The 16270-nt window shown below is 39.3% G+C and overlaps 1 protein-coding gene across 6 annotated transcripts in view; it reads left to right on the forward strand.

Annotated features, from left to right (window-relative positions):
* Positions 1-16270, forward strand: part of AHCYL2 (adenosylhomocysteinase like 2) — a 170873-nt gene that overhangs the window by 119743 nt on the left and 34860 nt on the right. For 3 of the 6 annotated variants that reach the window (XM_030308412.1, XM_030308416.1, XM_030308419.1), the window contains exons 2-4: positions 4077-4185; positions 12800-12943; positions 13604-13704. In XM_030308412.1, coding sequence (XP_030164272.1) covers positions 4077-4185; positions 12800-12943; positions 13604-13704 — 354 coding nt within the window. Of the gene's footprint in view, positions 1-919; positions 992-4073; positions 4186-12799; positions 12944-13603; positions 13705-16270 lie in introns of those variants that run through there. The other 3 variants (XM_030308411.1, XM_030308418.1, XM_030308417.1) reach the window with 2 other exon arrangements.

The raw sequence follows: 16270 nt of genomic DNA on the forward strand, positions 1-16270 counted from the left end.
AGTTGAATGTGGCTTTCCTATTTAGTGGGTCCCTTTCAGAAATCAACAAATAAATAGTGTGATTCTTGCCCCTTTCATTTGACTCTTTATTTGGTATGTAACAAGGTCACTGTGATTCTGGGAACTCTGAGGAAATAGGAAATTCTCCTTTGTAGTCACACTTCCCATGAAACACACAGTTTTTTGAAAAACTGAAAAAAGCACCACCTAATCAGCAACAATCTTGAGTTGGGACTAGAAACCGTATGTCAAAACCTGTATAAAAGATGCACGATTAAGAGTAAAGCAACGGTCTGAGAAAGTTGATTTCCTTGGTGTCATAGCTGAAAGCAGTGTCCTCAGTCTGACAAACCCAAGGATACCGGGTGTAGAGTAGAGGCTGCCTCAGCATTTGGCCCCATTTCTTCCCTTACCTTCTTAATAAATTCCCTCATTGTTTTAGTGGCTCTGTAGTTAATTTTTTTCTAATGAGACTAGGTTAACCAAAATCATCTGACACAGAAAAGGAGGAGGTAAGGTTAAAAAGGAACCTAATTAGCAAGTTAATTATAGTAGGCAAAAAAGTGCACTGGTTATATAAATAAGCTATTGTTATGCGCATGCAAGTTGGGCCTTGTCAGGGGACTTGTTAAGGTTTAGAGGTCAGAGGATCCGTGTAATTAGGTGTTTAAGAGAAAAATAAAATAAAAGCAAAACAACTCCGAGAATTAGGAATGGTTGATGAGCCACTAACAGAAATGCCTTATTAAATTGGGCTCTACTGCTGGAGGGGTTGTTGGAGCTGCCTCAGGGATTCCAGGGAAGGGTACCCCCCCCCAAAAAAAAAAAGCTAGTTGGAACCAGAGCCCACAGAATTGCTGATGAGGAAAGTTTAAAGGCCTACCCACAAGGGTCCCTGGACCGGAGAGGTGGCAGTAGGGCTGGTAATGTCACTATGCTGAGCAACAAGAAGAAATACATTGTCAATGGCAACTCTGGGATTAAAGCCCAGGTGAGGCTAAGCTCCTATTTAGCAGGCTTGCTGCTGCCATAGCCATTATTGTAAAAGGCCAGCTGCTTTTTCCTTCCTGTGCTGCTCTCATCCCTGCTTCTGGCATAAGGTGAGCTGCTCCTCTCCCAACACTCTTTCCCTCCCTTGCTTATTGGAATTAGGCAGTTCTCTCTGAAATTGAAAAGGAGGGTTACCTTAAAGGACTCTGATTTCGGACAAGGTAGAAGAGTTAGGGGTTCAGAAGGTACCAGAGTCCTCTACCCAGGGTGGGTAGATTACTGTCTCACAAGGCGAACTGTTGAGTGAAGAACGTAATGGCATTTACGGAGAATCGAGAATTGGGCACCGGGGATGACCTACTTAAGCCATGTGTTCTGGTTGTCAGAAAAAGATATATTTCTTGGGAAAAGAATACATCTCATTCTGTATAAGTGGTTACTTATACTTTCTAATATTCTTCTGTCTTAAAATTGAGGTCAGTGTCTAATGAGTAAACAAGACTGAGGACCCTTTCTGAGTGGAGAACGCCAGCGTAGCCTAGTCTTCTTTGGTGCCAAGAGACCTGGCGGGAAGAATTACTGTAAATGGAGAAGACTATGGAGAAGACAGCTCTGCTTAGGGAAACTGGATTGAGAAGATGAGCAGCCAGATAGCTACGTGGTTTAGTGTTATTGGGGTAACGTGGTGTGTATCCACCACCCCCCCCCCCACCCGTGATCCTACACATCTAGAGAAGCAGAGTGGCTGGCCCCCTCTAGTGGTGTGTGGGTGGGAGGGGGTTGTTAACATATCTGAGACAGGGTTCATCTGTTACTTTCTTAAAAGGAGGCACTGCTGAAGTTAGTGACTCATCCTGGCCTCTGGAAAGTCAATTACTGCTCCTTTTCCTAGATGGGCCTCTGGGAGGAAAAAAAAAAAAAAAAAAAAGGAAAGAAAAAGAAAAATGACACCATAGTCTTGAACAAGGGTGGTGCAATGAAAGCCAGAGTTTTCAGCCTGCTTGCTATCCCCCTCCCCATCTTTTCACCCACCTTCCCCTGCCCAGCTTTTTTTTGTGCTAAAAATTCTTTTACCTTTAGATTTGGCTTAGGCTTACATTTCCTTAATATCCAACCAAGTACAGACAGTGAAGTTAGAATAGGCTACTTCAGGTTCATTGTTTTAGCATGTGATTACCTACCGTGTGTCAGGTATTTGTGCCTACAAATCTATATCCTCCAGGATACAGATAGATACTTCTATTCAGTGTGGTAAGTGCTGGACTAGGAGGGGTACATGGAAGTTCACGTATATCCCATGGGAGTGCATAGAAAGAGCACTTTATCTTTTTGCAATAAATTGCTACTTTAGCAAAATGATGAATTTTGCCATTTTTCACCTTGCAAAGAGCTTCTGATCCAATGAATTTTCCTATTACTAAAAACAATTTGCAAACTCTAAGGTACTAACACAAGCTTCATTTGTTGGTATAGCTATGAAAATGGTATGAATTTCCCTAAAATAGGCATGCTAAGCTAATTCAGTTTGGCATTAGTGTCCTTGTCTCACTATTCAAATAACCCAATAGTTGCCTCTAACTGCAGGAAATACTAGCTGTCAGTCACTGCTTTCATTCTGGTATGCTGTGTCTGTGTCCTGCCCATCAAGGAACCATCTCTTTTTTTTTTTAAGTTTATTTATTTATCTTGAGGGAGAGGGAGAGAACAGGGGAGGTGCAGAGAGTGAGGGAGACAGAGAAAATCCCAAGCATGCTCCGCACTGCCAGCACAGACCTGACATGGAGCTCAAACTCACAAACCGTGAGATCATAAACTGAGCCGAAACCAAGAGTTGGACTCTCTACTGATGGAGCCATCCAGGTGCCCCAGGGAACCATCTTTTTATGATGAAAGGTAGTTGTGAGATTGTTGATCCTTCCTGCCTCTATGCCACCTTGGATCCAGAATAATCCATGTAGTTATACAAACATTCAACTAAGGATAAAGAAGAAAAGTTATTTATTGAATAAATTATATGAACTTTCATTTGTAAGGTGTTATAAAGTGTCAGCTGGAACCTCCAACAGTAGGAGAAAGGGATAAAATTGTAAGAAAATCATCAGTATTGGTCCAAAATGCAACCTCCAGAGTATTGCTGTCTATATACATTCAGTCCAGTCATCTACCCGTCTTCTACATCTGTTATGTTATAATGAATAGATGATCAATCCTGTGGCTTGTAGGTATTCTATGATACCAAACATTAAAAATAATAAATTAATGTTTATTATACTTATTAGAATTGAAAAGCTAATTAATACATTTCTAGAAAGCTTTTAAAAAGCTAGAGTGCCTACCTGTAAGAGTTATAAGAACAGTGAACTACAGAGGTAGAAGTCAGGGGGTGGATTTATTGAATCTACTGCTGTGTTTAACAGCTTATGTGCATTGTTTCATTTAACCCTCTCTAAACCTTGTGAGGTAAGTACTTTTGTCTTTGCTGTATTTATGAGAAAATGAGTATCACAAAACACCTTGACCAACATCACATAGCTAATGACTGGTATAATCAGGATTTGAATGCAGCTTCAGAAGTTCTTAGTGGAGAGCCTTTTTTTTTTTTTTTTTTTTTTTGTATTATACCATCCCATTTCCTGAGACTCTTAAAATCTGAAGTCACTTTGCCTTTCTGTACTTTGCAGTTTTCTCATCTAGATATATGAATATTAGGATAGATAGTCTCAAAGATTCTTTCCAGCTTTAATTTTCAGTGAAACTATAGAAAGGAATATGACTCAACTTTCTAAAAATTTATTTTAACCAGAACATTCCATTCTCTCTCTCTCTTTTTTTTTTTTTTTTTTGGTCACAATTTTATTTTAAAGGTGTATGGCCAGAGAGTTGATCAAAGATTTAAATCTGATAGAAGCATAGTAGGTAAAGAATGAAAAATCATTCAGTCCAAAAAATCTTAACATTCCAAAAATGGGTTGGTACAATCAGATCAACTGCAAAGGAAGGTAAGATCCTGTAATGCAAGCCTTGAACTGCTATCTCAAAATGAAGGTTGTTTTCTTTTATATAACTAGAGTTCTTTTTCTTAGCAGATCCAATTTGCTGACCAGAAACAAGAATTCAACAAACGTCCCACCAAAATTGGACGTCGCTCTCTGTCTCGTTCCATTTCTCAGTCATCTACTGACAGCTACAGCTCCGGTGAGTACTGAACTGCTATGAACCCACCCGTGGAGGCTAATTAAGTATGATCAATGAGCCCTCCTGTCCATCCAAACCTGTGCTTTGGAATAAACACTTTGACTCTCAGTCAAAATTTAGACCAAAGTTCTGGATGGAATCTTGGGATTCCTCTTGAGGATTCAGGGTGGAGCCTAATGGAGGTCTCTTCTTCCAACAATGGCAGAAGAGGGTGAATAACAAAACTGAATTCTGATCTATTCAGAGGGTGGGCGTAGGTAACTCATTGATGACCTTCATTGAACAGCATGTATGAAGACTTATGTTTTTTTCCGTTCTTTGAAAATAAGAGGAGTTCCCCATCCCTCCATCCAGTACTTGCAAATTAAGAGGGAAACCTTAATTGCCCTAAGAAACAATGAAAACATTCAAGTAAGCCCTAGTTCCAGTGAGCCCTTTGCCTTCTCTTCTAAGCTATGCCATTACATTGCTTGTCACTCCTTCCTTCCTTTGCAGTGGCATTAATTCAAATATACGGGCTGTGGAGCTGTAATATCATTTAATGCCAGATGAGTTATTACCACGTAGGACCCCTCGAAGGCATCGGCCATTTGTGCAACAATGCCTAGTGTGTATCTGATCTAATAAGGAGCTATTTTATTTTGCTCTTCTGTTGGAATATAGTAGGAAGCTGAATGTTTGCCCTAGTTATCTCTTCACATTATAAATAGTAATATTCTTTAAAAATTTTTCATCATGACCTGAAATTTTATTTGTTCTTCACACAAATAGGAAAGTAGTATTCGTTATGTAAAGTTGAAGAAAGCTTGTTTGGGAAACTTTTAGGTTGGATAGATTGTTATTTACACTTGTTACATTTCTCTTTTTATTCCCTTCTGCCCCCTGTAATGGAATGATGTAAATCCCTATGGATTTTTGTGTAAAGATACCGAATTGTGTACCTATCTTATTCTGCTGAAATAGCCAGTGTTGAAAATTCATGAACCAGTTAATATAACTCTGGAAACCAGGGCGCCTAGGTGGCTCAGTTGGTTGGGCAGCCAACTTTGGCTCAGGTCATGATCTCACAGTTCATGAGTTCAAGCTCCACATCGGGCTCTGTGCTAACAGCTCAGAGCCTGGAGCCTGCTTCAGATTGTGTTTCCGTCTCTCTCTGCCCTTCCCCTGTTCACTCTCTGTCTCTCTGTCAAAAATAAATTTAAAAACATTAAAAAAAATTTTTTTTAAATATAACTCTGGAAACCAAAATAATTGTGAAATGTGAATTATAAAATGGTGGTTAAAATTTTAGACTGTGAGTTTATGCATATTGTTTAAAGATGGATACTAAACAATAACTGTACTAAACTTTAACACCAGCTCAGTCTTCTCCCTATACACTAGATCCACATTTCCAATTGTGTTCCTGCAGAGAAAACCAATGCCTGCCTTTCTACTGAACCCCTATATGTAAGGAGGGTACTTATAAAATAAATACTTACCTAGAAAGTGTGATTGATCTCCTCGGTTTCTAAGTGAACACATAGTTGCCTAGTATATCTCATTAGAGAGTGATACTGACTGATGTCACTCTGGAAAACTTGGACTTTTAAGTTGAACTACTCAAAAATTGCCAACCTTATATATCCATTTAAAGATATTAAATTCAGGAGCACGGAGTCAAAATATTCTGGTGATATAAAATAATTTAAGATCGGGTGCCTGGGTGGCTCAGTCAGTTAAGTGTCTGCCTTTGGCTCAGGTCGTGATCTCACAGTTTGTGGGTTTGAGCTACGTGTTGGGATCTCTGCTGTCAGCACAGAGCCCGCTTCAGATTCTCTGTCCCCCTCACCCCTTACCCCTCCCCCACTCTTGAGTGCTCTCTCTCTCTCAAAAATAGATAAAAATTTTTAAAAAATTAAAAAAAAAGAAAAGAAAAGAACTTAAGATCAATTATTCAGCTTCCCACTGGATGCTAGAATTACCTTGATGGTATCCCTGACAAATGGCCATCTGGCTTCTTTGGGAGCATTTTAGATGATAGGGTGATTCTTGCTTTATCTAGTCATTTAGCTCTGATAAGCTTTTATATAATCCTTGGAATTTAATGATTTTACATAGAAATAAAAATCACCATTTTCAGGGCATCCCATTGTTGTGGCTATCCTCATCTGGGTATATTCCAGATGAAGTATCCTTTTAAAAATATGCCTATGACTTTAATATTCCAGATATGATCTGAAACAATCTATAGGAAGTGTTATTTCCATAACCTCGGTGCTTTAAAAATGAAACCTAAGGGGCGCCTGGGTGGCGCAGTCGGTTGGGCGTCCGACTTCAGCCAGGTCACGATCTCGCGGTCCGTGAGTTCGAGCCCCGCGTCGGGCTCTGGGCTGATGGCTCAGAGCCTGGAGCCTGTTTCCGATTCTGTGTCTCTCTCTCTCTCTCTGCCCCTACCCCGTTCATGCTCTGTCTCTCTCTGTCCCAAAATAAATAAATAAACGTTGAAAAAATTTAAAAAAAAAAAAAAAAATGAAACCTAAGATGATGCTTGTTTCTTTTACAGCTGTTTCAGACACACGGTTACCTCGTTTTGGTTTTGGTTTTGGTTTTTTTACATGAACAATTGGCAAGCCCTGGACTGGCAGTTAGGAGAGACCAATTTTCTAGGCTTTGATCCCTATGTGATTTGTTTGTGTGATCCTGGAAAACTCTTGTAGTTTGTGATGTTCATAACGGAGGCAATGAGAAATTATATGAGGTGCTACAGAAAAAGCTCCTAATCTATCAATGAAAACCAGGAATAATGAAATTGACTCACAGCTTTCCAAATACAGGATGATATGCAAATGCATGTCAATAAAAACTTGGAACCATTTTCAGCATACATTATCATTGAAGTGACTACAGAAATTAACATTGGAGAGCCCCAAGGATCAGTCTCTGGATCACTTCTCTGTTTATACTCTCCCACATGAGCTCATGCAGTCTCATAGGTTTAAATATTATGTATTGACATTTGATTCTCAGATTTTATCTCCACTTCAAATCTCTCCCCTGTACGCTAGATCCATGTATCCAACTGCCTGCCCAGTCCTTTCACTTGATGTTTTATAGGCATCTCAAACCTCCCATGTCTTGAAAACTGAGCTCCTGAGTTCTGATCTTGCCTCGCTTATGAATATAGTTTATTCACAGCACTAGAGCCAGATTCAGTCTCTTGAAATAAATAAGTCAGGTCATATCAATTCTCTGCTCCAAACCCTCCAATGGCTTCCCAGTCTCACTCTGAGTAAAGGCTAAAGATCTTACAATGGCCTACACAGCCCTCTACCCTCCCATTACATTTCTAGTCACATCGCTAGATTCCCAAACCTCCCTCCTCTTCCAGGTATACATTTCACCCCAGCCATATTAGTGGCTCCTTACTACTATTGTGTTATTTCGAAATATGCCAGGCACTTCCCTGCTTTAAGTTCTTTGCACTTGCTATTTCCTTTGCCTGGGGTGCTCTAAGATATCCTAGCTGGGTATCCTACCTCCTTCAGTTCTTAACTAAACGTCACCTTCTCACTGAGGCCTATTCTGGCTATTCTTAAAATTGTACAAACACCCCACCCAACATTTCCTATCAAAGTTTCTTCCTTAATTTTTCTCCACAGCACCTAATATATTTACTACGTATTTTACTAATTTATTATTGTCTTTCTCTCCTCCCTTGAATATGAGATCCATAAGAGTAGAGATTTTTGTCTTCTACTGCTCTATTCCTAGTATTTAGAAATGTTTAACCTAAGAGGTGTTTGATAAATAAATACTGATGAAAGGTGTCCCCAGACATATACTTTATATTCTTGTTGAGGTCTCTGATATACCCTCATATACCCTCTGATATACCATATGGGTCTGATATACCCACACTCTGTATGTGAACAGCCAGAAGACTTATGACATTTCAGAAAAAATGTACCTTCCTATCCAGAGTGCTTGTTTTGCTGAAGTTACCTGGAGGCTTGGGTAGTCTATGGCTTACTCTCCCTACCTAAAGATCCTAGTGCCAAGTTTTGCCATGCTTTCATTTAGAAGCCTCTACCAGCCTTCCTCAACCAAGGTTCCTCATCAGAATCACAGAACACAGAAGAGGACTGGAGAGACTGTTTTCTCAGTTATCCAAAGGATGGTTCACAACTAGTACACTTCTAGATGGATAGAAGTAAATTGATATATTTGATGGATGCTTCAAGGCATTAGGGCTTAATTCTGGTGGAACCCAGGTTGAAAAAGGCTACTTCAATTCCTGAAATTCCTGCATTATTCCTGAAAGTGTTTATAAGAAACAGACTTCTAGAAACTCTTTCCGTAAGCACAAAACCTCATAAAAACAGATGAATAGATGAGGCTTTTCTTCAAAATCAAACCATTCTCAGTGATCTATTTCTGAAAAAGCTGTCTTTACAGGGAGTTAATTGGTTAAAGATAAGAAAGGAAAGCTGAAGTCCCTTAGTTCATAATTGGTTCTTATAACACTTATAAAGCATTTTAAGATTTTTCCAAGTAACAAAGTTTTGTTTATTTGTTTGTATTTTGGTTGCTAACATAGCTTTTCACATATTTCTAGAGTGTTATTCATCAGTGAAATCTGCTGCACATTGACACACAGGTCCCTACTGTTATTTCCATTACCAAATGAATAGATTGGGCCTAAGAGGCATTGTCTGACTTAAAATAGTCTAATAGGACTAATTCATCCGGGAGTCTGACTGCTTCTTCTAGCAATAACCTACAATGTCACAGCTGCTAGGAGGTAAGGCTTAATCAGGCTTGAGCCATAGAACATATGTGTATGCATGTTCTATGGGATAGATTATGGATTAGTGATTCATCAAGTTATGTTTTGATTCTGGGTTATCATGAAACAAGAGAACGCCCTGTGGTAAAGTTATATTATACAGTATTATAACTTTTTTATGTAGAAATTGAACCCTTTTTTGACTCTCATTTATTCATGAGGTTTTTCTGGTGGTAGTTAGGGGAAAGAGGGAGTATGGGAGAGAGAACATCTGTTATGCTCCCTGTTTTACAGTTGGATAAATTGAGAATTGGTCACAACCAATTAGAGGTAAAGCCAGAGCTAAGGTCTTAGGCTGTGCTTCAGTTGATTATTGCCTTGATGATCAGTTGTTCATTTTTAATTGAATTATAGCTCTGGTCTTCAGAGTGTGACAATTACAAACACTTTACAAATTATGCAAGCATATATATACATGTGTGTTGGCTTTCTCTAAATTTTCCTGGGAAGAAACCTTTAATACTGTCTCAAATATTAAAGTGAATGTGCTACTTTAAATATAGTGACAGAAATAAGTATGGATTCAAAAAACAAATGTCATGCTAGTTCAGACTAATCTTTCCACTGTGTTTGCAGAAGTAATACTCTCTTGATCTGGGTCTGTCAGCCACTTTGCATTCACATATTAGTATCATCTAGACAACTGATATTTTTGGTTCTCACCTGATAACAGGTCTGTATAAAGGACTCTTTGAAAACAAATCCATTGTGGCTGAAATTAAAACATTGATTGAGCTAACTATGACCAGTTGACTACTGTGAAGAAAATAAAATACGGTATTTGAGGATTTTTTTTTTTTAGAATAGGGAGGTGGCATAATAATTTCTTCTTGAGATAGAAGGCAAACTCAAGCCAAAAATTGGAGCGCTTCTCCTAAGGGGAAATTTTGGTGCTTATTTTTGTTGTTGTTTGTTTGTTTTATTTTGTTTTTTACCCTGACTCATCCTTAGAAGCTAGAGAGGCAAAGGAGAGGAATGCTATTCTGGGTAGAGTGAGGACTCTGTCTCAACCTTTTTCATCATTGCCAGCCAGCCACCTGCTGCTTGGTTGGATTAGTAGATGACAGAGGTAGAAAAAAAAGGAACAATAAATAATATTGTATGTATGTCATCCCTTTCCCATTCAAAATCCTGAAGCTGATGGGGCGCCTGGGTGGCTTAGTCGGTTAAGTATCCAACTCTTGGTTTCGGCTCAGGTCATGATCTCATGGTTTGTGAGTTTGAGCCCCACATCGGGCTCTGTGCTGACAGCGCAGAGCCTGCTTGGGATTCTCTCTCTCTCTGCCCCTCGCCTGCTCACTCTCTGTCTCTCTCAAAAATGAATAAATAAAACTTAAAAATCCTGAAGCTGAGTAAGAACCTTTAAAGATGTTATTTCTGGTATTGACTTAAAAATATATGCAAAAGCCAACACTAATATCGGGTATCATTTATTCAATATTTAATTTATACCAAGCATTGCATTAGCACTTTACTTACATTATCTCATTTAATCTTCTCAACAACTTGACTCTGACAAGTCATGTCTTCCAATTTACAATCTGCTTCATAATACATATTACAACCATAGGAAAAGAAAAACTCTAATTAATTCTGAAATGAGTCATTTCATGTCTGACTCACCCATTAGACTGAAAACTCCATGAAGATGAAGATAGCCATATTTGTTCTATATACCCAGGAATTAGACTGTGCCTGGGACATAGTAGATAACGTGATAAAAATTTGTTGAATGAACAACTGAATGTGTGCATGATTGGATTCATGAATGAATTCTATTAATCTATTAACTAATTCTATTAATTCTGTTAATCAGGTTCTGGGACGCCTTTATTTTATATACCCAGAAACAGAGACTGAGGCTTCAAAGTCTGTCTGACCCCAGAACACGTAACCACTATATTTAAATGGCCATTGAGGAACATAGAAATCGTCATGCCTTTGGCAAAGGATTTGAAATTTCAGGATATTCTGAATGTCAACACTTTCTTCAAAAGTGATTATACTATAAATTATGATCGAGATTAGGGATGGCCACTGCCTTTCCTCTCTCAGGTCGTAGAAGCATGGCTCCCCTAAGCCTCTAACACAGAAGCTATTTCTGAGTATCGATTAGTGAAACAGATGACTGCCCAGGAAGCTGTTTCTGGGCTCTGTTGCCAAAGGTACTTTGAACTCTTGCTCACCCGAGGAGGGAGAACCACAGACTTTTTGTACTGATTAGTTCCTTTCAAGAACAAAGTCTCTTTGGGGATTTACTAATTCCCTCACCTCCCTTGGCGCCCATGTTCATTCTTGTTGCCTCGTGTTAGGACTTTGCTCTAGGGCAGTTTTCCAGTTCCAAGAGAGACACTCAGGCCCCTGCTGCCCAAACATCTTGTCGTGCCATGCCCGATTAGCTGGGCAAGGTCAGACTTGCCTTTTACAGCCTTCCCAGGTATAGATCCTTTGCTAAGAAATCCCAGAAATGCCATAATTCTCTGGATGTAAGTACATCAGAACACCATAGACCTTAAGAGCTCTGAGCATTTGCAGCTTTCTCCCCTTACAAGTGATGGACATACTTCTTATCCCATTGAGAGATATGTAATGCTTTATAGATTGAGCTTTATATCCCCCAACCTCCCCTCCCCCCTCAAAACAGAAGGGGCATCTGGGTGGCTCAGTTGGTTAAGCCTATGGTTTCGGCTGAGGTCATGATCTCATGCTTTGTGTCAAGCTCTGTGCTGACAGCTCAGAGCCTGGAGCCTGCTTCGGATTCTGTGTCTCCCACTCTTTCTGCCCCTCCACTGCTCTCTCTCTCTCTCTCTCTCAAAAACAAATAAACATTTAAAAAAAACAAACAAACACCACCACAACAACCACAAGAAACCTTGAGGGCTACTTAGGAAGAAACTATCCTCAGAAACTTAAACATAAGTCATGGAATGAAATTAAATCATCTAGCAAATGATTAGCAACTACAGATTTGTTTAAAAACTGAAAAGACCTCAGCTAAACATGTGAGTAGCAGCAGCAGCTGCCTGTTAGCCACAGTCAAAAGCCTTAGACTTTCCACCCTCTAGCGTATACTGCTAAATGGATTAATCATCAGAGCATTTTAGTATACCAAAAGAGGATTTATCCACTTCTTTGGGAACCTGAAATGCCTACTGCTGGATCCACTGAGGCCAGCAAGAAGGGAGAGCACACTGAATACTTCATTGTCAATATCTAATTGGGTCTGCAGGCATAGTTCAGCCTCATCAGAGCGAGTTCTGAAAAGAAAGCTCTGTTATGTCAGACAAACACTTTTTGTGTGGTTCCTAATTACTTTCCCATGGGTTCCTTGTTTTCTAGGTCTTATCTGTTCAATTACTGTACTAAAACACAAATTACATCAGGCATCTAAGCAGCAGACAAAAAGGGCAGCTAGGATCCCAGAAACCCATAGGTTAATGACCATGATCTTGCATTAAGAACTTCAACCTATTGCTACCATGGTGTAACCTCTCTCGTTTTGCATATTCAAGGACCTCATGTTCTGAAGATCATTAGCCCTGGGTAGTTAATGCTATCCAAGGGGAACGTCTTTGGCAACCTCTCTCAGCTTCCTCTTTCTGACCTGTGGATAGCACTTTCCATAGGAGGTGGTGGACCTAGCTCCATGGTGCCATTTAGGTGCCTACCATTTAGGTGTACATCTGTATGGTGCTGGATGACTAGAGAAGCCTCAGTTCACCCCACGGTGTAGAATTTCAGAGGAAGCCATTTGTTTCCCTGAGGGCTTTTTATCTGTCATTTCAGCGGCTTCATATACAGATAGCTCTGATGATGAGACATCTCCCAGGGACAAGCAGCAAAAGAACTCTAAGGGAAGCAGTGACTTCTGTGTCAAGAACATCAAACAGGCAGAGTTTGGACGAAGAGAAATTGAAATCGCTGAACAAGGTAAAGAAAGCAAGCACCTGTTCTTTTTCATGCTGCCCGTGTCTTTTTGTCCGTGTTAATCCCTTTTTATGTCCTGGGGTCTAGTTGCTTGTGAAATTTAAGAGTGGTTTTAAAGAGGGGTGCCTGGGTGGCTTAGTTGGTTAAGTGTCTGACTCTTGATTTCCACTCAGGTCATGATCTCACAGTTCGTGAGTTCGAGCCCCCGAATCAGGCTCCGCACTGACAGTGCAGAGCCTGCTTGGGATTTTCTCTCTCTTACCCTCCCCCAATTGCCCCCTCTCTCAAAGTAAATAAATAAATCTAAAAAAAAAAAAAAAAAGGAACAGTTTTAAACAATACTTAAAAGAAATCTGAACTTAGGGAACACTGTGGGGAAGGAGTGTACTCTGGTAGGTCTATAAGGAACCCCTATACCAGGAAAAGGCAGAGAGAATGGATGAGTAAGACTGGGAGATGGGGAGTCAGAACTCTGGAGAATTTGCCTCTGAAAGTCTACTATAAAAGAAAAATCAGATTCAGTGTCTTGATTCCTTAAGGAACCCAATCTAACAACCTGACCAGGGGAAGAATCTTACTTTAAGAGAATAAGTTCTTCTGTTTATTCTTTCTCTCTCATTCCCTCCTCTCTAATAGCGCTGTGTATGTATTGTGCCTTTTCAGAAATGCCTGCACTGATGGCTTTGAGGAAGAGAGCTCAAGGAGAAAAACCTTTGGCTGGAGCCAAAATTGTGGGTTGCACACACATCACTGCTCAGACTGCTGTGAGTCCTTTTTCTTTCTCCACATAATAATAGTTAATAATAGCCACCAGCTATTGAGTGCTTGCAAAATGCCAAGCAGTAGGTTAAGAGCTTAACAAGTATTAAGTCATTAATCCTTGTGATGGCCATGTAAAGCAGGTATTCTTGTTTCTACTTTACAAACGAGGAAAGTAAGGCTCAGGGTGTTTAAGTAATTTGTCCGAGGTTATACAGCAAATAAAATCATAGAATCCAGGTTTGAACTTCAATTCATCTGACTCCCAAGTTTATGCTTTCTCTGTGCTACACTGCTTCCCCTTGTCTTGCCTTCCAATGTCATTTCCATAAGGCAGCTCTCTTAGATTGCTTTCAGCTGCACGTAAAAGAACCTGATTCAACCTGACTCATACCTAAAGGAACTGATTATATTACATAGCTAGGAGTTCAGAGGTAAGGTGGACTTCAAATTTAGGATCTCAAGGCTCCAGTTTCATCTATCTGTAATTTTCTTGGAGCTCCCTTTTCACTTGCTTACTTCATTCTCAGGCTCATAGCAAGTTGATTACAGCTCTTTAAGCCATCACAGACTGACATGAAGAGTAGGAAGGACCATTTCTTCTTCTCCCCCAAAAGCAAGTAAATCTTTTCCAGAAGTCTTCCAGGATATTCCATCATGTGTCATTGAACAGAACAGGGTCACATACCCATGGCCCACCAGTCCTGGCAAGGGGACTGGGGTTACCATGATTGATTTAGACTAGTGATTCTTAACCCTATCAGATTCAGTGTCTCCTCTTTATAAAACATATTTTGCAATGCCTCTGTATTATCTTAAAATGAAATTCAAATATAACATACCTCAGTACATATAATTTTTAAAAAATTAATATAAAATCTTAACTGAAATATGAAGGAGGAATAGAGGAAAAGTAATTTATAAAGAAATAATGTGTATTTCCATATGTAAATGCTTGGGCACAAGTATAGTGGAATACTCAGATATTTGTACTTCCTCATAGCATTATTTGAATGAGAATGCCACAAATGTAGATAGAAATGTGTTACTGATTCTAAGGCATCAGAGTGACATTGCCAAATTATACGATTTTCTGAATCATATTATAATAAACTATAAACTTTTTATAAATCTCTGAACAGCAACAATAACAAGTGTGTGTTTGCTCTTAATTTACACGAGTGTTACATTCCTGGGAAAGCTATTACTATTTTGTATTAAAACTACAAGAGTATTTTTTGTTAACGTGTAAGGTGGAATAAGGTTCTAAACTTAGATCATTATAAATAGGTTTCTCACCCTTGTGAACTTTCATTGGAACATTTGAAAACTGCACTAAATGTGGCATGGTTTTTGTCGTAAGAGACTGTCCTGCACTTTCAACATGTCAAAATCTCTGGTCCTGATCACTCAATGCCAGTAGCATTCCCCTCCCGACTATTGTGACAATCAAAAATGCCCCCGCAGTTTTCCAGAGCTCCTCTGTTGAGAATCACTGACTCAGAGCCATCGTCAAAGACGTAAGAGATTGAATTGCCAACCATAATGAAAACACTACAGGAAATTGGTGTATTGAGAAATGGTCTGAAATCATTTATATGATTTATAAGACTCAGGTCATCTGTATGGTTAGATCGACTTTCAACAGAGTGTCTCCTGAAGCATAACACTTATTTATATGGCCACATTCCTGATTAAGAACAGAAGAGAGTCCTTAAGACCCAGGCAGCTACTGTTATGATCTTTACCATGAGGCTTTTCCATATTACATGTTCTCTAAGGAAAAAAATACCTTGATTACCCCAAATTAATATAATAAATTGAAAAGCTGTCTCTTTTTGGAGCTACAGACTAATAAATCAAGGCAGAAACACTCTTGGAATCTTTTTTGGGCTTCCCTAGTCAGTGACATGAGACTTCAGTGTGGTGGCTTAAAATAGTAAGTGCTTCTGTACTGTCTCATGTTGCTAAATTGTATCTAGTTTCTTTTTTACCCCCTGGGTCACCAAACATTACCACCTTTCAAGGCTCCCTTCTACTTTCTCTTGAATGGAGTAATCAAAATTAGTTTACCAGTTTTAATATTATTTCACAGTTTCCTCCCCACATTTTTTTCTTTTTCCTTTAAACAAACAATCACACAGGGGTGCCTGAGTGGCTCCATCAGTTAAGCATGTGACTCTTGATTTCAGCTCAGGTCATGATCTCATGTTTGTGAGTTCGAAGCCTGAGTTGGGCTCTCCACTGACAGTGTGGAGCCTGCTTGGGGTTCTCTGTCTCCCTCTCTCTCTGCCCCTCCCCTGCTCGCACACTCTGTCCCTCAAAACAAATAAATAAAAATAAAAATAAGTAATAATAACAAAGGAATTTTTACCTTGTTTTGTTTTTAATCTCCGTTTTCTTTTTCTGATTACAAAAGGAGTTAATGTTCGTTTTATAATGCTCAAACATTACCATACTCTGTAACGTAAAAAGACAGTCTCCTATGATCCCATGTTCCAGAAATAACTATCATAGTTAGTTAATGGTTTCCTATCCATGTTTCCAATAGACTTGGATCTATTTATATTT

Source organism: Lynx canadensis, chromosome A2, assembly GCF_007474595.2.
Source record: "Lynx canadensis isolate LIC74 chromosome A2, mLynCan4.pri.v2, whole genome shotgun sequence".
In the NCBI taxonomy this organism is placed as follows: Eukaryota; Metazoa; Chordata; class Mammalia; order Carnivora; family Felidae; genus Lynx; species Lynx canadensis.